We start from the raw sequence: 21687 nt of genomic DNA on the forward strand, positions 1-21687 counted from the left end.
TGGAAATTTTGTTTTTTTTGGGGAAATTTTATAATTATTTATTGCTCATACCCTGATTTTTTTAATGGCAATTTCCTAATTGTTTATGGAAAATTTCTAATTTTAAATGGAAATTTTATTTAGCTGCCGTTCGGAACTCCATCAGGCCCTGGAACTTTGTTCGTTACCAGGGATTTGGCCACCGCGAGTAACTCTTCGTTCGTCACCGGAGCCACCATTTCGGCCGCACCCATATTGCCTTGCGGTGCAGGAGGCCAGGGACTTGTGGTTCGGAACGGGAAGAGTACCTCGATAATCCTCGCCAACCAACCTGTTGAAAGCTTCCAATATCTTGGTAGCCAAATGGCGTCAGACAGAGGAACCAAGATCGACATAAGCGCACGGATTAAGAAAGGAAGGGCTGCTTTTGCGAGTTTAAGAAATATCTGGAAAAACAGGCAGATAAGTGAACGCACCAACATACGAATTTTCAACTCTAACGTGAAATCTGTGCTGTTATACGCTAGCGAAACATGGTGTGTATCAGTGGAGAACACTCAACGTTCATTAACAGTTGCCTGCGGCATATAATTCGGGCCTGGTGGCCTCACAACTGGATCTCAAATAACGAGCTCCATCGTCGTTGTCACCAGAGGCCGATAGCAACAGACATTCGGGATCGGAAGTGGGGCTGGGTCGGCCACACTCTACGTAGGAGCGGAAACGAAATCTGTAAACAAGCATTAGACTGGAACCCAGCGGGACATCGCAGCAGAGGCAGACCCAGAGGCTCATGGCGGCGAAGCCTCAATAAAGAAATAAAAGAAGTCGACCGAAATCTAACCTGGCAACAGGTTAAAGCGATAGCCGGGAAACGCTCAGGATGGAGATCTTTCAAGTCGGCTCTTTGCACCACCGGAGGTGTACAGGATCCATAAGTAAAAGTAAGACACACGACACCTTCCATCCATTCCTGAGGCAGGACCTCATCCTCCCAAACCAGTGCAGCGCTCTAGCCAGTGCCTCACCACCGTGTTTAAACAGCTCTCCTGGTAGTTGGTCAACTCCAGGAGCTTTGTTGGTTTTCAGTCGGCCGATCTCCTCCTGGATTTCCTGGAGATTTGGAGCCGGAAGTCGTGTGTCCTACGCGCGTGCTCCAAGGTTCATTATTATACCGCCACAGTTGTCTGGCATATCACCATTCAGGTGCTCTTCATAGTGCTGCTGACACCTTTGGATCACCTCACGTTCGTTTGTAAGAAGGTTCCCGTTTATGTCCTCACCCATATCGGGCTGTGGGACTATGTCCAAGGGCTTGACGATCCCTCCCCAGGCCATCTGCGAGTTGTGGGGCTTGCCTAGGATGTGGTGGGGTTTGACAGTGGGCCCTGTTAAACCTCTATAAAAAGCTGCATGTATCCGCAAGTAAGCCCCACCAAAGCGACCGTGTGCCGCTCAAAGCGCACAAGCCCAAGTCCTGGTGTTAGGTGGGACGCTAAACAGCCCTGACACGACGGCCCTCCGACGAGACAGGAAGTTTGCGCAGGCCCAATAAGCCCCCTGGAAAACCAATCATTACGAACAATATAAGAGATAATGCGACTCGATATAATCGGCAAAGACCTAGGCGACGAATACAGGATCACGATTGGAAGCTTGGAACATGGAACTGCAAGTCGCTAGGTTTCGCAGGATGCGACAGGGTGATCTACGATGAATTACATCCCCGCAACTTTGACGTCGTGGCGCTGCAGGAGATTTGCTGGACAGGACAAAAAGTGTGGAGAAGCGGGCATCAAGCGGCTACCTTCTACCAAAGCTGTGGCACCACCAACGAGCTGGGAACCGGCTTCATAGTGCTGGGTAAGATGCGCCATCGTGTGATTGGGTGGCAGCCAATCAACGCAAGGATGTGCAAGCTGAGGATTAAAGGCCGTTTCTTCAACTATAGCATCATCAACGTGCACTGCCCACACGAAGGGAGACCCGACGACGAGAAAGAAGCGTTCTGCGCACAGCTGGAGCAGACATACGATGGATGCCCACTGCGGGACGTCATCGGTGACATGAACGCACAGGTAGGAAGGGAGGAAATGTATAGAGCGGTCATCGGACCGGATAGTCTGTACACCGTATCGAATGACAACGGCCAACGATGCATAAACTTCGCAGGCTCCCGCGGAATGGTAGTCCGAAGCACCTTCTTTCCCTGCAAAAATATCCACAAGGCCACATGGAGATCACCTAACCAAGAAACGGAAAACCAAATCGACTACGTTCTAATCGACGGTGCGAATATTTAATCTGACCACTACCTCGTTGCAGTATGCCTACGCTCAAAACTCTCGACGGTGTACAACACGCGTCGAAGTCGAACGCCGCAGCCTAACATTGGGCGGCTACAAGACGTAGACTAGCCCAAGAATACGCGCAGCAGCTGTAAGTGGCACTCCCAACGGAAGAGCAGCTAGGCGCAGCATCTCTTGAAGATGGCTGGAGAGATATTCGATCCGCCATTGGTAGCACCGCAACCGCTGCACTTGGCACGGTGCCCCCGGATCAGAGAAACGACTGGTATGACGTCGAATGTGAGCAGTTAGTGGAAGAGAAAAATGCAGCATGGGCGACATGCTGCAACACTGCACGATGGCGAACGAGGCACGATATAAACGGGCGCGGAACAGACAAAACTCGATTTTCCGGAGGAAAAAGCGCCAGCAGGAAGATCGAGACCGTGAAGAGACGGAGCAACTGTTCCGCGCTAATAACACACGAAAGTTCTAAGAGAATTTGAACCGTTCACGTAGGGGCCAGAGCCTGATATTTGTAAGAACATAAACGGGAACCTTCTTACGAACGAGCGTGAGGTGATCCAAAGGCAGCACTACGAAGAACACCTGAATGGCGATGTGGCAGACGAAGATGGCGGTATGGTGATGGACCTGGGAGAACGCGCGCAGGACATAATTCTACCGGCTCCGGATCTCCAGGAAATCCAGGAGGAGATTGACCGCCTGAAAAACAACAAAGCCCCTGGGGTTGACCAATTACCAGGAGAGCTATTTAAACACGGTGGTGAGGCACTGGCTAGAGCGCTGCACTGGGTCATTACCAAGATTTGGGAGGAGGAAGTTTTGCCGTAGGAGTGGATGGAAGGTGTCGTGTGTCCCATCTACAAAAAGGGCGATAAGCTGGATTGTAGCAACTACCGCGCAATCACATTGCTGAATGCCGCCTACAAGGTACTCTCCCAAATTTTATGCCGTCGACTAGCACCAATTGCAAGGGAGTTCGTGGGGTAGTACCAGGCGGGTTTTATGGGCGAACGCTCCACCACAGACCAGGTGTTCGCCATTCGCCAAGTACTGCAGAAATGTCGCGAATACAACGTGCCCACACATCATCTATTCATCGACTTCAAAGCCGCATATGATACAATCGATCGGGACCAGCTATGGCAGCTAATGCACGAACACGGATTTCCGGATAAACTGACACGGTTGATCAAAGCGACGATGGATCGGGTGATGTGCGTAGTTCGAGTTTCAGGGGCATTCTCGAGTCCCTTCGAAACGCGCAGAAGGTTACGGCAAGGTGATGGTCCTTCGTGTCCACTATTCAACATCGCTTTGGAAGGGGTAATACGAAGAGCAGGGATTAACACGAGTGGTACAATTTTCAATAAGTCCGTCCAGCTATTTGGCTTCGCCGACGACATAGATATTATGGCACGTAACTTTGAGAAGATGGAGGAAGCCTACATCAGACTGAAGAGGGAAGCCAAGCGGATCGGACTAGTCATTAACACGTCGAAGACGAAGTACATGATAGGAAGAGGTTCAAGAGAAGACAATGTGAGCCACCCACCGCGAGTTTGCATCGGTGGTGACGAAATCGAGGTGGTAGAAGAATTTGTGTACTTGGGCTCACTGGTGACTGCCGAAAATGATACCAGCAGAGAAATTCGGAGACGCATAGTGTCTGGAAATCGTACGTACTTTGGACTACGCAAGACGCTTCGATCGAATAGAGTTCGCCGCCGTACCAAACTGACTATCTACAAAACGCTTATTAGACCGGTAGTTCTCTACGGACACGAGACCTGGACGATGCTCGTGGAGGACCAACGCGCACTGGGAGTTTTCGAAAGGAGAGTGTTGCGTACCATCTATGGTGGGGTGCAGATGGCGGACGGTACGTGGAGGAGTCGACTGAACCACGAGTTGCATATCAGCTGCTGGGAGAACCATCCATCGTTCACACCGCGAAAATCGGACGACTGCGATGGGCCGGGCACGTAGCCAGAATGTCGGATAGTAACCCGGTGAAAATGGTTCTCGACAACGATCCGACGGGCACAAGAAGGCGAGGTGCGCAGCGGGCAAGGTGGATCGATCAGGTGGAAGATGACTTGCGGACCCTCCGTAGACTGCGTGGTTGGCGACGTGTAGCCATGGACCGAGCCGAATGGAGAAGACTCTTATATACCGCACAGGCCACTTCGGCCTTAGGCTGAATAAATAAGTAATACAGTTCCTCCGTCTCTTCACGGTCTCGATCTCGATGTCGGCTCCAGCTGTGTATAGAATGCTTCTTCCTCGTCGTCGGCTCTCCCTTCGTGTGAGCTGTATACGTTGACGATGCTATAGTTGAAGCCTTTTATCCTCAGCTTGCACATCCTTGCGTTGATTGACTGCCAACCAATCACGCGTTGGCGGCGCATCTTTTTCTGCACTATGAAGCCGGTTTCCAGCTCGTTGGTTGTGCCACAGCTTTGGTAGAAGGTAGCCGCTCGATGCCCGCTTTTCCACACTTTCTGTCCTGTCCAGCTGATTTCCTGCAGCGCTACGACGTTGAAGTTGCGGGGATGTAATTCATCTACGAATTCTTTTACGATATTCGCCAGAAATTTCTTTGGGATATATTTTAGGAATTTTTCCCATTTCTTGCATTCTTCTTGTAAAAATTTGCTTCGAAGACTCTAGGCAGAAATTCTTTCAATTTCTTCGAAATTTCCCACAGGAATTTCTTCAGAACTTCCTTCAGGAGTTCTTTTGAAAATTCTTTTAGGAAAGTCAGAAGTTTTTTTTCACCTGGAGGAATTTCCAAATGTATTTGTGAATGAATTCTTGAAGGGATTGGATATAAAAAAATGTACATACATTTCTGAAGGTATTATTCAAGGAATTTCCTAAAGAATTAGAGTAAGAATTAGAAAGAATTTTCAATGAACTCTCTAAACAAATATCTATTAGAATTTTCATATAAATTTCTAGATTTCTACAAACTCCTGCAAGAATTCCTTCAGAAACATCTGAAAAAGTTGCTTCGGGAATTCTTTTGAAAATCCAGACAGTAGTAAAAAAACCTTGTTTTGAATCTGGAATTAAGATTTCATACCTTGCTTTAAAAAAAACAAAATATCGGGATTGCAGTCGATCCATCATCGTAAATGTACGGATATTCTGATGTATTCCTTAGGAATTTACTTCAAAAGTTGGTTCGAAAATTTCTCCAGAAAGTTTTTAGAGTATTTATGAATTTATCCAAAATTTCGTTCGGAAAATCCTCCTTACATTTTTTTCTTAAAAAATAACCCCAGGAATTAATTCGGTTATTCATTCTGAAATTTTTCCAGTCATACCTGGCATACCTGGAATTCCATCGTTAATTTATCTAAGTAATCCATTGCAAATTCCTTCAATAATTCTCGAAGAATTTCTTCAAAAAATATCCGCAAACGAATCTAGAAACACCTACAAAAATTCCTTAAGGAATTCTTACGAAAATTCCTTTAAACAATTTACTAAAAATAATTTTAGAAGCTCCTCCGGAATTTCCTTCAAGAAACCTTTAGCAATACTTTCAGCCATTCCATAAGAAATTCCATTTCCTTGGTTTCAGTCTGGAACTTCCGTCATTAATTTCTGAACAAATTCCCCAAAGAAATTTCCGACATTTTTGAACATCTCTGGGTAAACATTCAAGAATTCCTTCGAAATTTCCTCCAGATATTCTTCCGAAAAATTCTCAGGAAATTGGAAATGGAAGATATGGGAGGAATTGGAGGAAGTTTCTAAAGAATTTCCATATTGAATTTCCGGAGAATGTTAAAAAGGAATTCCTGACGTCATTTTCCTGGAGTTAATTCCTGTAGGAGTTCTCACAAGAATTTTTAAAGGATTTTTTGATTTTTAAAATAATTTCCGAAAAAAATCCTAAAGAAATTTCCGGAGGATGTCGCGGGAAGGAATTTCGGAAAGTATTGCTAAAACAATTTCTGTAGGTATTCCAGAAGGGTTTCCCTAACGTATTTCCGAAGAAATTTTCAAACGAATTTCCGAAGAAATTTTCAAACGAATTTCAAAGGAATTTTCAAAGAAATTTTTAAAAGAATTTCTGTAGAAATTCCTGAAAGAATTCGCAAAGGAATATCTGAAAAAAATTTCTTGGAATTCAATGATCGAATTTTCAAATGAATGTCTTGAAAAGTTTCCAAAGAAATTTCTGGATTTATCTCCGCAGTAATTTCCGAAGGATGTTCTGGAGAAAAAATTCGAAAGAATTCTTGTAGAAATGTCTAAAAAATATTCTTGGAAAACTTTAAGAACGTCGGAAATTCGAAAATTCCTTCAGGGGTTACTTTGACAATTTCGTTGGAATTTCGTTCGGAAATCCCTAAGGAAATTAATAAAATTTTGTCCTAGAACTGTGTAGAGATTTCTTGAAATTCCGGAGGAATAACTGAAGAAATTTCCGAGGGAATGGAATTTCCGGTGGTATCCACAGGAATTCCTGAAAAAAAATTTCAAGTTCAAGAAAAAATGTTAAAATGTAATTCATCCATTATCATTCTGTTTCATCCATTATCATTCTGCTTAGGATATTCTCAGGAATTCAAGGAATTGGATTTTTTTTGTAAAAACATTCCAGCAAAAAAACATGTAAAAACATGCCAGCTCCCGCGGACTGTGAGGTCAGACTTTCGGATACGCTGCAAGAATGAAGAATGACGACATCCACACTGTTCAAGACATGTACTTTCATGAAGGGTGTTTAATTTATCCTTTTCGCAGAAACGAACCCCGGCAGCGACCCAGTCCAGTGAGTCAGTTGGGGTTAGGTCATTGTGCTAATTTGTAATTGCTTGGAAAATGTACAAAAGGTACGTCACAACGCTGGACTGGACACGTGAACGTGCAGTTTTGCAAATGATTGTCGACTCGATTCGAACCACGTAGCTGAGGCATAATAGTTTGACCATTAGCTGCACGAATGGTTTTATGGATCTTGCAAATGTTGTGACGTTTAGCTTCAATTAGATCTAATTATGAAACTTTTTTTTTAGTAATGAATCCTAATAGAGAATAACATTTCCAAAGCTTATTAACAAATAACGATTAGATGCAGAGTTGTGTTAAGCATTTTCGACTGGTATTGATTTCCCGTCATAGACTGAAAGCAACATCCCTTTACACCCAACCGGTGGTTGTTAAATTCTCCAACAATTATGTATAAGAATCTAACAATTTCGCATATGCTAAGTTCCTATACAGGTTTTGGTAGATTCTTATACAGAATTGTTAGAAAATTCAACAATCGCTGGTTGGGTGTAGGTACTGTCTTATCTTTTTGGTGTTGATAGTCATTCATTTATACCTTGTTTTCTGGACCTTTTGTCTTATTGTCTTCTTGCCATGTCTTTTTATCTTCTTTTTGTCTTTTGTCTTATTGTCTTTTTGTCTTCTTGTCTTCTTTGCTTCTTGTCTTCTTGTCTTCCTGTCTTCTTGTCTTCTTGTCTTCTTGTCTTTTTGTCTTCTTATCTTTTTGACTTCTTGTCTTCTTGTCTTCTTGTCTTCTTGTCTTCTTGTTCTTGTCTTCTTGTCTGCTTGTTTTCTTTTCTTCTTGTCTTTATGCCTTCTTGTCTTGTCTTCCTATCTTCTTGTTTTCCTATATTCTTGTCTTCTTATCTTCTTATCTTCTTACCTTCTTGTCTTCTTCTATTATGAGAGAAAAGAAATAACAATCACTTTGAACTGATTTCTCGTTTTTCCAATATATCCTTTTTTCAACACCCCTCGTTTTATCATTAGTCATGCGCATGTCCAAGAATATCCTTCCATTGCTTGTTGTTGTGCGGCACAACTGAGTTGTGCCTGCGAAAGAAAGGGAAAAACTACGAATGAACCCCGACCATCTGTGCGATAAATTGTTAATTGCCAGCAACCCACTTGGCATTTGTTTGATAACAGCAATCATAGAAGGATTCATTCCAGCTATCCTGCTCCAGCCTCGTACTATCGGTGAACGTCAAACAAAGTGGTAGCCAACGTTGTCCTTTGCTTTGTCCAATCGCTTTTCACCGTTGTTGCAGTCTAAACACTTGAAGCTTATCCGTGGAGTATCATCGCAAACAAGCACGCATGAGGTTTGAGACAGTGGAGGTGGGGTTTAAAACAAGAAATTTTCCGACTTGCAATTACGACTAAGCGAGCGATTTCCGAGAATTGGTTTTCGTTTTGTTTGCTAAATGAGATCCCAATCATTCCCAATGTGTGCTGCTATGCAGGTGGACCGTAGTGTAAAAGCTGCATAGCGTGAAGTGGAAAGTGTCGTATCGAAGTAAGTAAGTCGTAACAAAAAAGAACAAGAGGCCGTATTTGTTGGGGTGAAAATTTCTATTCTGTGAAAGTTTTCTGTGTCAGTGTGTTACGTACTTGAGCCTGGATCCGTGTCGGTAGTTTTCCTTGTTCCTGATGGCCTAGGACTTTGGCGGTCCGCCGTACCACCGTGAAAAACGACCAAACATTCTAACATAATGATGCAAAAATGTCAATTATAATAGCAATTGTACTGATGGGATTCATCGAAGCAGGTAGGTGTCGACGAAATTGCTTTTTAAGATGTATAAAGTTTCAAGACATAGTGGTTCAAAAGAGTACATCTGTTGCTAAATCAATATTATTTTTTTAAATAATGAAAATGTTTCAGTGAATTTACAGAGAAAATCTGATTTATGTTTACATTTTCAAAAGGGCCCTAAGCAGACACATTTCGATTTTCTAGAATAAGTAGCGCCAGCGTAAAGATCAATGCAGCGAAGAGATGGATTAACTGTTTCTTGTAAATATCGCGGATATTTTATAAGAAGATAAACCGTTGACGAAAAGGCTGCAGCCAGACATGTGTAGGGACGCAGAAAGGAACTTCTTACCAACAAGTGTGAGGTGATTCAGATGTGACGGCAACATAACGATCCTCCCTTACCGACTTGAAACTCGTGTTCTACTGCAGCTGCTACGGCCCACAGCGTGGTCGGTAGAGACGATTGACAGACTAACGTTCGACCTGGCAGGTTAGAAGCCATTGGTTATGGTGGGCGATTTTAACGCGTGGGCATTGGAATTGGACAGCCGATGAACCACCACTAGAGGACGAATCTTACTTCGGGACAGTACGTTTAGTAGGAGTGGCGTTCTGTAGTTTTGGTTTGACCAAGTGATATGAACTGGAGAATGGACGGAGGCTACACACAGCGAACACTTGGCGTTCTAATAGAAGGTTAGCCATGGCGATCACAGTGTTTGGTGTACGAATACTTATCAAGCAGGTGAAAGGACTCGGACTGCGAGGAGGAAATTTCACCTCAACCACCCCTTAGGTTAGAGCACGATACCCAAAAAATCTAAATGGCCTATTGACATGGCGATAAAAAAAAATCAAATGCCCGTTACAAGTAAAAATCAATTTTGTAAACAAAAATGATTGTTTCACAGTTATTAACTGCTAGGTTTCTAAGCCTAGTTACGATTCCCAAGTTTATCGCTTATGCCCAGTTTTTATACAGATTTTGGTAGGTTCTTATTCAGGTTGGGTGGTTGGGTGTGGATAACTAGCTCAGTAGCATGAAACCCCTGAATTGTATTGCCGGGTCGGCATGCTCTTGTGTAATTCGGAAGGGGGTTGCGCACAACAACGTGGGTGAGTTGAATCCGTTGTTGGTATAAACCGTTGGTGTTGTTCGACGACGTTGACGAACGTTAGTTGTAGCAGAGGAATTGATGATTGACGAGTTGATTCTTTTAACCCGTATCGGCCTAGGTAAAGGAAACAATCGAATTGTTGCCATTTCGTCATTTTATATCGTATCGGCCTGGTTTTATCACCATTATGCTCGTACTGGTTCAATTGCAGTAAATTTGACCAAAACTTCCTTTTGGGGATCCAACAAAATTTCACTCTTTTCGTCTCTATTAACACCATTTCAGTAGATTTGTATATAAGGATTCTTCTTCTTCTTCTACAATGGCTCTACATTCCAACTGGAACTTGGCCTGCTTTTCAACTCAGTACTCTATTAGCATTTTCTCAGTTCAAAGGAGAGACCAGTTCATATTGAGGACAGTCATCATAATCGACCATTTAAAACAAAAAAATCACAAACTATGCCAAAATATAGAAACTCCTAGAGGAACCTCCGGAGGAACTCCTGGAGGAACATCCGGAGGAAACTCTGGAGGAGCCTCCGTAAGAAACTCCGGAGGAACCTCCGTAGGAAACTCCGGAGGAACCTCCGTAGGAATCTCCAGAGGAACCTCTGGAGGAACCTCCGGAGGAACTCCGGAGCATTCAGGTCGTTCTGTGCGCGATTTTAACTTCGTTTTTTTTTCTATCGTGGCAGTGATCCACCAGTTCTTAACCGTGAGGTCGCTATTGTTTCCGCCGTAAGTGACGCCAACCGGGAAGGGCGGCTCCTGCTTTTCTCCTGCTTTCAGCAGCTACAGATTGTTCCTGCAATAGGGACGCCGAACAAGAAAAGTAGTGATTTGTGATCAGTGAAGAGTTATTGGCTGAAGGGTCGCCAAGCTCAATAAAAATCGCATCTGTCTTGGGATTCGAGGCATTGCCCGGAGGAAGCCGACTCGCTAGCGACACGACAAGTTGATAAGCAATTGTCGAGTGTGATTCCGTTAGACAACCATCCCCGCCTCTGGAAAACGAGGCCCTTATGGACGACACCATCAACGAGGCTGATCCGCGAGCTGCTGCTAGTCAAGGTTGTGGTTAGGAACGACACATCGCATGGGCAACGTAAATCTCCTGCTCCATCCCAGGTTGAATGATGACAAATCCCATTCGGACCAAGCCGCCACAATAAATGGAATAAGATCGAGGGAACGAAACACCGCCACATGTCGATGACCCGGCAGCCTTCGTCATCGCAGCCCAGCATTCTTCCCAGTGGAAATCGTCAAACGTGTGTAGCAATCCTTTTCTTGTCCCTTATTTGAAATCCATTTCACATCACAATGAATAATCAATCGCATTAAAATGAAAATGTAAGCCTAAATTATTTACTGGATTAATTTATAGAGCACATTCCCTTTTTCTACTACCTTTTTTATTGATTGGTCCACCTTGACCGTTTGTTTAAGGGAAGCATTTCCGCCCGCCCGTAAACCCCCCAATTACTTCCAAGAGATTTAAGAAAAACGACCCTGAGGTCACGACAAGGGCAAGACAAAAGTCCCCAGAAAAAGTTGCTCTTACAAGGAACCTCCGGAAGAACTCCTGGAGGAACCTCCGGAGGAACTCCTGGAGAAACCTCCGGAGGAACTCCTGGAGGAACCTCCGGAGGAACTCCTGGACACACTTAACTCATTTCTCAGTATTCGGTTAATTTTACCGAAATCTCAACAGCAGAACTGTTCGGTAAATATTTTACAGATTTTTTGTAATTTTTTCCATTGTTCAACTGTCAAAATCACCGAAAATCAGTAAAATTATCTACCGAGCAGTTCTGCTGCTGAGATTTCGGTAAACTAGGAACTCCTGGAGGAACCTCCGGAGGAACTCCTGGAGGAACCTCCGGAGGAACTCCTGGAGGAACCTCCGGAGGAACTCCTGGAGGAACCTCCGGAGGAACTCCTGGAGGAACCTCCGGAGGAACCTCTGGAGGAACTCCTGGAGGAACCTCCGGAGAAATTCCTGGAGGAACTTCCGAAGGAGCTCCTGGAGGAACCTGAACTTCTGAACTTCTGGAAGAATTCTCCAAGGGCCTCGAAACTGCCTTCAAGGGGGCTACTATCCCCAAAATCATACAGGGGTTAGACAGAAAACTAAAGAGTTACTGCGTCCGATGGTCTTAGTTTTATCAAAATCGGATAATTTTATGCAAAGTTATGCTGATTTGTATTTCGACAAAATTTTGCCTATCTCAACCATTTTGTCTAACGGTCTAACTTCTGTATACGGATGTCGTAATTCCTCTTGTCTTGCAAAAAATGTTGTTTGATACCCATTTCGCCATAGTTTGTGATTTTTTGAAAATTGTCGATTTCGATGCCCCTGGAGGCTCTTTCAAGGGCCTCGGAACTGTCATTACAAAAATCGAAAAAAAAATCAAAAAAGGGCTGCAGTGTGAACCGACCTGAACATTGAGATTGATGCTCTACTAAAATCTGACAAAAATCAGTCCAAAATTAGATTTCCGTGCTTTTCTAATTTTTTTGATTTTGGTTTTTTACTACAGAAGCGACACAGCAGAAAGTCTTTTGGAAAGTTTACCTGTTTTTTATTTTATTATCAGACTAAGGCCGGAGTGGCCTGTGCTGCACATAAAAGTCTTCTCCATTCAGCTCGGTCCATGGCTGCACTTCGCCAACCACGCAGTCTGCGGAGGGTCCGCAAATCGTCCTCCACCTGATCGATCCACCTTGCCCGCTGTGCACCTCGCCTTCTTGTTCCCGTCGGATCGTTGTCGAGAACCATTTTCACCGGATTACTGTCCGACATTCTGGCTAAGTTCCCGGCTCACCGCAGTCTTCCGATTTTCGCGGTGTGAACGATGGATGGTTCTCCCAACAGCTGATGCAACTCGTGGATCATTCGCCTCCTCCACGTACCGTCCGCCATCTGCACCCCACCATAGATGGTACGCAACACTTTCCTTTCAAAAACTCCCAGTGCGCGTTGGTCCTCCACGAGCAGCGTCCAGGTCTCGTGTCCGTAGAGAACTACCGGTCTTATAAGCGTTTTGTAGATAGTCAGTTTGGTACGGCGGCGAACTCTATTCGATCGGAGCGTCTTACGGAGTCCAAAGTACGTACGATTTCCAGCCACTATGCGCCTCCGAATTTCTCTGCTGGTATCATTATCGGCGGTCACCAGTGAGCCCAAGTACACGAATTCTTCAACCACCTCGATTTCGTCACCACCGATAGAAACTCGTGGTGGGTGGCTTACATTGACCTCTCTTGAGCCTCTTCCTATCATGTACTTCGTCTTCGACATGTTGATGACTAGTCCAATCCGTTTAGCTTCGCTTTTCAGTCTGATGTAGGCTTCCTCCATCCTCTCAAAGTTACGTGCCATGATATCAATGTCGTCGGCGAAACCAAATAACTGGACGGACTTCGTGAAAATCGTACTACTCGTGTCAATCCCTGCCCTTCGTATTACTCCCTCCAAAGCGAAGTTGAATAGCAGACACGAAAGACCATCACCTTGCCGATACCCTCTACGCGTTTCGAAGGGACTCGAGAATGCCCCTGAAACTCAAACTAAGAACATCACCCGATCCATCGTCGCTTTGATCAACCGTATCAGTATATCCGGAAATCCGTTTTCGTGCATTAGCTGCCATAGCTGGTCCCGATCGATTGTATCATATGCGGCTTTGAAGTCGATAAATAGATGATGTGTGGGCACGTTGTATTCGCGGCATTTCTGCAATACCTGACGTATGGCGAACACCTGGTCTGTGGTAGAGCGTTCACCCATAAAACCAGCCTGGTACTGCCCCACGAACTCTCTTGCAATTGGTGTAAGTCGGCGGCATAAAATTTGGTAGAGTACCTTGTAGGTGGCGTTCAGCAATGTGATTGCGCGGTAGTTGCTACAATCCAGCTTATCGCCCTTTTTGTAGATGGGACACACGTCAGCTTCCATCCACTCCTGCGGCAGAACCTCATGCTCCCAAACCTTGGTAATGACCCAGTGCAGCGCTCTAGCCAGTGCCTCACCACCGTGTTTAAACAGCTCTCCTGGTAGTTGGTCAACTCCAGGGGCTTTGTTGTTTTTCAGCCGGCCGATCTCCTCCTGGATTTCCTGGAGATTCGGAGCCGGAAGTCGCATGTCCTGCGCGCGTGCTCCTAGGTTCATTACCATACCGCCACCGTTGTCTGACATATCGCCATTCAGGTGCTCTTCGTAGTGCTGCCGCCACCTTTGGATCACCTCACGCTCGTTTGTAAGAAGGTTCCCGTTTATGTCCTTACACATATCGGGCTGTGGCACGTGGCCCTTACGTGAACGGTATAACTTCTCATAGAACTTTCGTGCGTTATTAGCGCGGTACAGTTGCTCCGTCTCTTCACGGTGTCGATCTTCTTTCTGGCGCTTTTTCCTCCGGAAAATCGAGTATTGTCTGTTCCGCGCCCGTTTGTATCGTGCCTCGTTCGCCCTTGTGCGGTGTTGCAGCTATCTCATGCTGCATTCTTCTCCTCAACTAACTGCTCACATTGCGGATCGAATATCTCTCCAGCCATCTTCAAGAGATGCTGTGCCTAGCTGCTCTTCCGTTGGAAAGGCCCCTTCCAGCTGCTGCGCGTAGTCTTGGGCTAGTCTACCTTCTTGTAGCCGCCCAATGTTTAGCCGCGGCGGACGACTCCAACGCGTGTTGACCACCGTCGAGAGTTTTGAGCGCAGGCATACTGCAACGAGGTAGTGGTCGGATTCAATATTCGTACTGCGGTAAGTGCGTACGTTCGTGATGTCGGAGAAGAATTTGCCGTCGATTAGAACGTGGTCGATTTAGTTTTCCGTTACTTGATTAGGTGATTTCCATGTGGCCTTGTTGATATTCTTGAGGGTGAAGAAAGTGCTTCGGACTACCATTCCGCGGGAGGCTGCAAAGTTTATGCATCGTTGGCCGTTGTCGTTCGATACGGTATGCAGACTATCCGGTCCGATGACTGGTCTATACATTTCCTCCCTTCCTACCTGAGCGTTCATGTCACCGAAGACGATTTTGACGTCCCGCAGTGGGCATCCATCATATGTCTGCTCCAGCTACGCATAGAACGCTTCTTTCTCGTCGTCGGATCTCCCTTCGTGTGGGCAGTGCATGTTGATGATGTTATAGTTGAAGAAACGGCCTTTTATCCTCAGCTTGCACATCCTTGCGTTGATTGGCTGCCACCCAATCACGCGTTGGCGCATCTTTCCCAGCACTATGAAGCCGGTTCCCAGCTCGTTGGTGGTGCCACAGCTTTGGTAGAAGGTAGCCGCTCGATGCCCCCTTTTCCACACTTTCTGTCCTGCAGCGCTACGACATCGAAGTTGCGGGGATGTAATTCATCGTAGATTATCCTGTCGCAACCTGCGAAGCCTAGTGACTTGCAGTTCCATGTTCCAAGCTTCCAATCGTGATCCTTTATTCGTCGCCTAGGTCGTTGCCGATTGTATCGAGTCGTATTATCTTCTATGTCGTTCGTATTAGTTATTTTTTAAAGGCGGCTTACTGGGCCTGCGCAAACTTCCTGTCTCGTCGGAGGGCCGTCGTGTCAGGGCTGTTTAGCGTCCCACCTAACACCAGGACTTGGGCTTGTGCGCTTTGAGCGGCACACGGTTGCTTTGGCGGAGCCTACTTGCGGATTCATGCAGCTTTTTATAGAGGTTTAACAGGGCCCACTGTCAAACCCCACCACATCCTAGGCAGGCGCCACAACTCGCAGATGGCCTGGGGAGGGATCGTCAATTAACTAAGCTTAAGCCCTTGGACATAGCCCCTGCTGCCCGCAAAGTTTACATGTATTAGTCGGATAATCGAAAATGTTGACGTTGGAGTTATAAACCAATATTATCAATTCAGTGCAAACCCGAATTATAGCCGCTAACGAAGTTGGATTTTTCTCACAAACCTAACGTTAAACCTATAACTTCGGAAGTGGTGCGCTGTTTTCATTTGGTGATGTGCTACACAGCACACCACTTCCGAAATTAGGTTTAACGTATGGATTGTGAGAAAAATCCAATTTTGATAGCGGCTATAATTCGGTTTTCTACTGAATTTACAATACAAAATGTTGACGCGAAAGGCCAAATCAACATTTTATGATTCGTAATGATCAATGGGGTTTGGGATTTTGGGCTCAAAGGCACAAAATTGGATTACTAACATCCAGAGTGTATGTAATTAAGAGTGGCGACATGTTTCCTGGTCTCCTGCTCGTTTGGAACACGATTTAATATGGGAATGACAGATGAATTTTGTTCCAATTCTGACAGTGTCGCCACTCTTAATTACATACACTCTGCTAACATCCTTTTATAAGATGTGGAACATGGGAGTGAATGCGCAAGATTTATTTGCACACGTTCTGTTCCTTCGGTTGTATTTTCGAAACTATGAATCTCACGCAGTGTGAATAACACATGCTGAAGTCGTCTTCCACAAAATTTCGTTACAATCAGCCCAGGAGGCGAAATTTTATCGACTTTTGAAAGTGACGCAATTTGATTCCATACATACATCCGAGGTTTTAACACGGAGTTTTTGAAAAATTACAGAACAAAATTGGTGATTTGTAGCGCAATCAACAGAACAACATGAAAGCTTTTGATTGCAGTACCCAAATTAATTCATGAAAAAAATGTTAAACGAGAAATCGTTTAACTTGAACACCTGACTGGCAAATTTGCCCCCAAAATTCGCTACTGACGCCAAGTTTTGGCTTGTCCGTTCATACATTGTAAACCATTTCGATGATTCCCTCTAGTATATTATTTAATCCAGCGAAATTAATATTTTCATTTCCTTCATATGTAATCAGAAGCATTGATGACAAGCTTCCGCTCTTTTGAACCACTATGTAAACCACCCTTCTGCATAAGCGATTATCATATTCAACATGACGATGATGTTGCTAAACATAAAATAATTTCCTTATTCGAAAACGTTCGCAGCTCGTTCGCAGTATCTGACCAACACCGTGCACAAGACCCCGGCCGCATCCGAGAAGATAAACAACTTATTTTGCTACTCCTGCAATGCCACCGAGGACGGCGAGACGTGCATCGACCTGACCGGAAATAATGCTTCCTTCGTCAAGAAGTGCTTTTCGGACGAGTTCATCTGCATGGTGAGTGCGCGAACGAGGGGGTAGAGGTGATAACCGAATCCGAGGCTTGGGCGTGATGGGGTGAGGCTTGTTTCGCTGCAGAACGCGTACCTACTACAGCAGAGGGGGGTTGCAGGGAAAAGCGTGCTAAATGTAGGTCGGGCGATGTGCTTAAGCACCTGCAATGGGTGTCTTTATAGGTGTGTGGGAGTGTATTTTTAGATCGTCTGCGACCATCCATCCTTGGCGCAATTTGTATATCGTCATATTCTATTTTTAGAACGTGCTCCTTGAATATGTTATGGGAGGTATTATGCTGCGAGAGCTATTAATGCTTCCAATCTCAAATTGCTTGGTTTGCTTGCACATGAACGTGATGTTCTACTTGTGCTGGCCGTTGTGGATAATTAATATTCGCAAGAAGTGCTTCACACATTAGGTATTTTTATCTTTTCGTTTCCCATCTTGCGATCCTATATTCAATTAATCCTATATCCAATCAATCGTGAAGTAGGAAAGCAAACTCTTAAAGCTCATTGAATCTCACATGTTGACACGAGATATGGATATTATGGTTCTAAATATAACTACGAGAAGATTGAGATTAGAGTTAAGGGAATTAAATAACAAAGCCACAAATCGGCCATCTAGGGAACTACGTGCTTTTCCAGTAATTTAACAAGAGCATGAGATTAGAGAAACATAACGCGAATAAAGATAAAACTATGATGCATCATTTGCTTACTTATGCTGAACTATCGACTTTTTCAGCACTTGATGAAACTATTAAATTAGATTTGGGGCTGAGGTTACATATTGAGAAACATGTTGTGAATTTGATATTCACCAGGGGATTAATAGTATAATCACCTTAATGTATACCCACTTCACTTCATATCTTAAGACATGGAGGTTTACAAATCTCAGTTTTATACCTTTCTATCTTTGTTGCGCTCGATGATTCAATCTTTCCTACCACGTGTCAGGACAACCCCAGCATCCAATGTGATGCTCATGAGCATGTGTAATTTTCTCAGCCAGCATTCATAATGTCCAATATTTTAAGCGTGCGTAGTTCTGCTTTTTTCCTTCTGGTGTTGCTTGAAGTTTGAGCGGGTATACGACTATCATCACCTCACCGTTTTTTTTGGACGCTACAATTTATTGTTCTTGCGGCTGGTTATCTGATTATTAAATTCATTCCCTTCTTCGATCTTTTTCAGGTCAAGCAGTTTTCCTACACGGTGCACACCAGTAACTCAAATGTTTCGGAACCGAAACTCTGGTCTCTGGAGCGGAAATGCATCAGCTCGTGCGAACCGGGTTGCATCATAATCGGTGAACGTACGAAGCTGTACGCCTGCACAAGCTGCTGCTCCGGATCTCTGTGCAACTCGGGAAAGGCCCATTCGACTCGGGCTTTCAATCAAGCGGTCTGCGGGGGCTGGACACTGGTCGCCGTGGCATTGATAGCACGAATTTTCCAACAGCTTTTGCTTCTGCCTCGATAAAGCTAACAGTCAGATTGTACAGGAAAAAGCACACGCCAAATCAATTCTTACCAAAAGGAAGTAACTGGTTGCCAAACTGACGTTCATAACAAATGAATTGAATTTACCTACATATTATGGAGATAATAATCGATAAATCCAAACATGAACGACTCACTTATAATGAAGAAACGAATTTCTTGCACCTCTAATCTTTGAAGAAAATATACGAATAAATAGATTAGCAAAGAACAAGCTTTCGCTTAATTTTAAACGCTTTTACTTCAAAGGTTCTTAATCAAATACTAAATCCTAATCTCCTTTAAATAATAAAATGAATCTAATTAATATTTTTCCAGTTCCAACTTATTCAAAATCCAATAATTCTTCCATTTTAACCGTTTTAAATTATTACTTTGATGAAATACATCCGGTTCCATCAGCATGTTTTAAATTTGTATTTGATAAAAAGATCATTTTAAAGTTTGAGTGATAAAATTATTATCGAACAAGAATATAAGAAATATTGATTACAAATGATTCCAAAAGGGCCAAATAGATTAGTAGGATAAGTGAAGGTTTATCGCAAATGGGGAATTTTAACTTGAAAGAGAAGGTCGGTCTGTTTTCAAAAATACTTACATCCGTCAAATACAAATCAGCAGAAGCAGGGTAATTATAGTTTTGTTTCACTTTTCAGTTACAATTTAATACAGTAAATTGAGATGAAGCCTAAGAGCACAGGAATATGGCGCATCGGAAGCCAAATTGTGTATAATTTCAGGGTATTAAGCTTACTTGAAAATATGAATATCACCGATTGATTTTTATGTAGTCTACTTAAGGCAATAAAGTTTAATTGTGAAATAATTCGATCGTTTTTCTAAATATTATGAATGAAACTTATGACATCTTCTAGGCTTTCTGAAAGCAATTGCCGACCCTCCACTAAATTCTTGAGCCCTTTGGCTCTTTTCTCGCCATCTTCAGGTTGCTCCAGCCTTGGGTAATGCCTGGTGGTGGATTAATATTACTTCGACGGGAAGTTCAGTGACGTCGGATGCTCCCGCGCATCCGACGACCCTCTTCAACGGGTGATAGGACGGGTACCGATGTCGATTCCGCGTGGAGATAGCTTCCGGTCCATTCATGCCTCCAGACAGACATTCCAGTTTGTGACAGCAGCGCGTGTAGACGGTGCGGACGTGCTTTTTGCTCGCGCATTTTTTCCAAGTGTTTTTCTCGTTCGTTCGCTGTGTTTACGTTTTTGCTTCATTGCGTTGGCGTTATTCCCCCCCGGACCCGTCATGGAAGACTCGGTGGCCGACTCGGTCGCTGGCAAGGTGTCAAAACGCACCGCAAACGGAGGCGTGGAAAGCCCCTCCAAGAATATTCTGGAAAACAACGTCTTCTCGTCGTTGTCACTTGACGACGCCGGCAATCCGCCGAAAAAGCGCAATAAGCAACAACTGCAGCTACCGCAAGTACAACCAAAGCGGAAGGAGCAGTGCTCGTCTGTGTACGCTGGATTTGCGCTCTAAAATTCGCCAACTGATCACGAAGGGGCTAAAATGTACTTTTGGGTTCTGCAGCGAGGGCGTGAAAGTGATGCCGACAAACAAGAACCGTCATCAATCCGTCATGGAGTTTCTCGAGGTCCACAAGTATGAGTACGCCCAAGGATTTGCTGCGAGGATTCCACGACATGAAGGAAGAGGAGCTTCAAGTTGCAGCCTAAAGCCAGTGGCCGTGCACAAGATCGCTCGTCACGACAAGGTGAAGAAGTATCGTGACCAACTTTACCTGATCCATCTGGAACATGGCTCCACCATTTGGAAGGACCTAAAGCTAATCAACGTCATACATTACACCATCGTTGACCGGGAGCGTTGACCATCGTTTGGCGGGCAGCAGGGACTATGTTCAAGGGCTTGACGATCCCTCCCTAGGCCATCTGCGGGTTGTGGGACTTGCCTAGGATGTGGTGGGGTTTGACAGTGGGTCCTGTTAAATTCCTATAAAAAGCTGCATGTTTCAGCAAGTAGGCCCCACCAAAGCGACCGTGTGCCGCTCAAAGCGCACAAGCGCACAAGGTTTGCGCAGGCCCAATAAGTCGCCTGGAAAACCAATAATTACGAACAGTATGAGAGATAATACGACTCGATATAATTGGCAAAGACCTAGGCGACGAATAAAGGATCACGACTGAAAGCTTGGAACATGGAACTGCAAGTTGCTAGGTTTCGCAGGTTGTGACAGGATGATCTACGATGAATTACATCCCCGCAACTTCGACGTCGTGGCGCTGCAGGAGATTTGCTGGACAGGACAGAAAGTGTAGAAAAGCGGGCATCGAGCGGCTACCTTCTACCAAAGCTGTGGCACCACCAACGAGCTGGGAACCGGCTTTATAGTGCTGGGTAAGGTGTGCCAACGTGTGATTGGGTGGCAGCCAATAAACGCAAGGATGGGTAAGCTGAGGATTAAAGGCCGTTTCTTCAACTATAGCATCATTAACGTGCACTGCCCACGCGAAGGGAGACCCGACGACGAAAAAGAAGTGTTCTACACACAGCTGGAGCAGACATACGATGGATGCCCACTGCGGGACGTCAAAATCGTCATCGGCGACATGAACGCACAGCTAGGAAGGGAGGAAATGTATAGACCGGTCATCGTACCGGATAGTCTGCACACCGTATCGAATGACAACAGCCAACCATGCATAAACTTCGCAGCCTCCCACGGAATGGTAGTCCGAAGCACCTTCTTTCCCCGCAAAAATATCCACAAAGCCACATGGAGATCACCTAACCAAGAAACGGAAAACCAAAATCGATCACGTTCTAATCGACGGTACCCAAGCAACCAGAAGTTCAGATTTTACCTTAATTTACTCTTAACCGAACTAATTGGTTCACTATGGTTCACATCAAGTTCCAAGCATCCTTAACGGAACTTTAAAGTTCACTTTTACGCTCCCACCAAACTAAAAAATACTTAAAATGAGAGCTGATTAAGCCAAAATAGCCCATCTTATCCGAACTTCTGGTTGCTTGGGTAAATTCTTTTTCGACATCACGAACGTCCGCACT

At 44.6% G+C, this 21687-nt stretch overlaps 1 protein-coding gene across 1 annotated transcript; it reads left to right on the forward strand.

Moving 5' to 3' along the window:
- Positions 1-8149: 8149 nt before the first annotated feature.
- On the forward strand, positions 8150-19462 carry LOC134214857 (uncharacterized). The gene is made up of 3 exons (XM_062694143.1): positions 8150-8854; positions 16948-17123; positions 18326-19462. The coding sequence occupies exons 1-3, from the start codon at positions 8809-8811 to the stop codon at positions 18611-18613; spliced, it is 510 nt and encodes a 169-aa protein (XP_062550127.1). The 5' UTR covers positions 8150-8808; the 3' UTR covers positions 18614-19462.
- Positions 19463-21687: the final 2225 nt, after the last annotated feature.

Source organism: Armigeres subalbatus, chromosome 2, assembly GCF_024139115.2.
Source record: "Armigeres subalbatus isolate Guangzhou_Male chromosome 2, GZ_Asu_2, whole genome shotgun sequence".
Lineage (NCBI taxonomy): Eukaryota > Metazoa > Arthropoda > Insecta > Diptera > Culicidae > Armigeres > Armigeres subalbatus.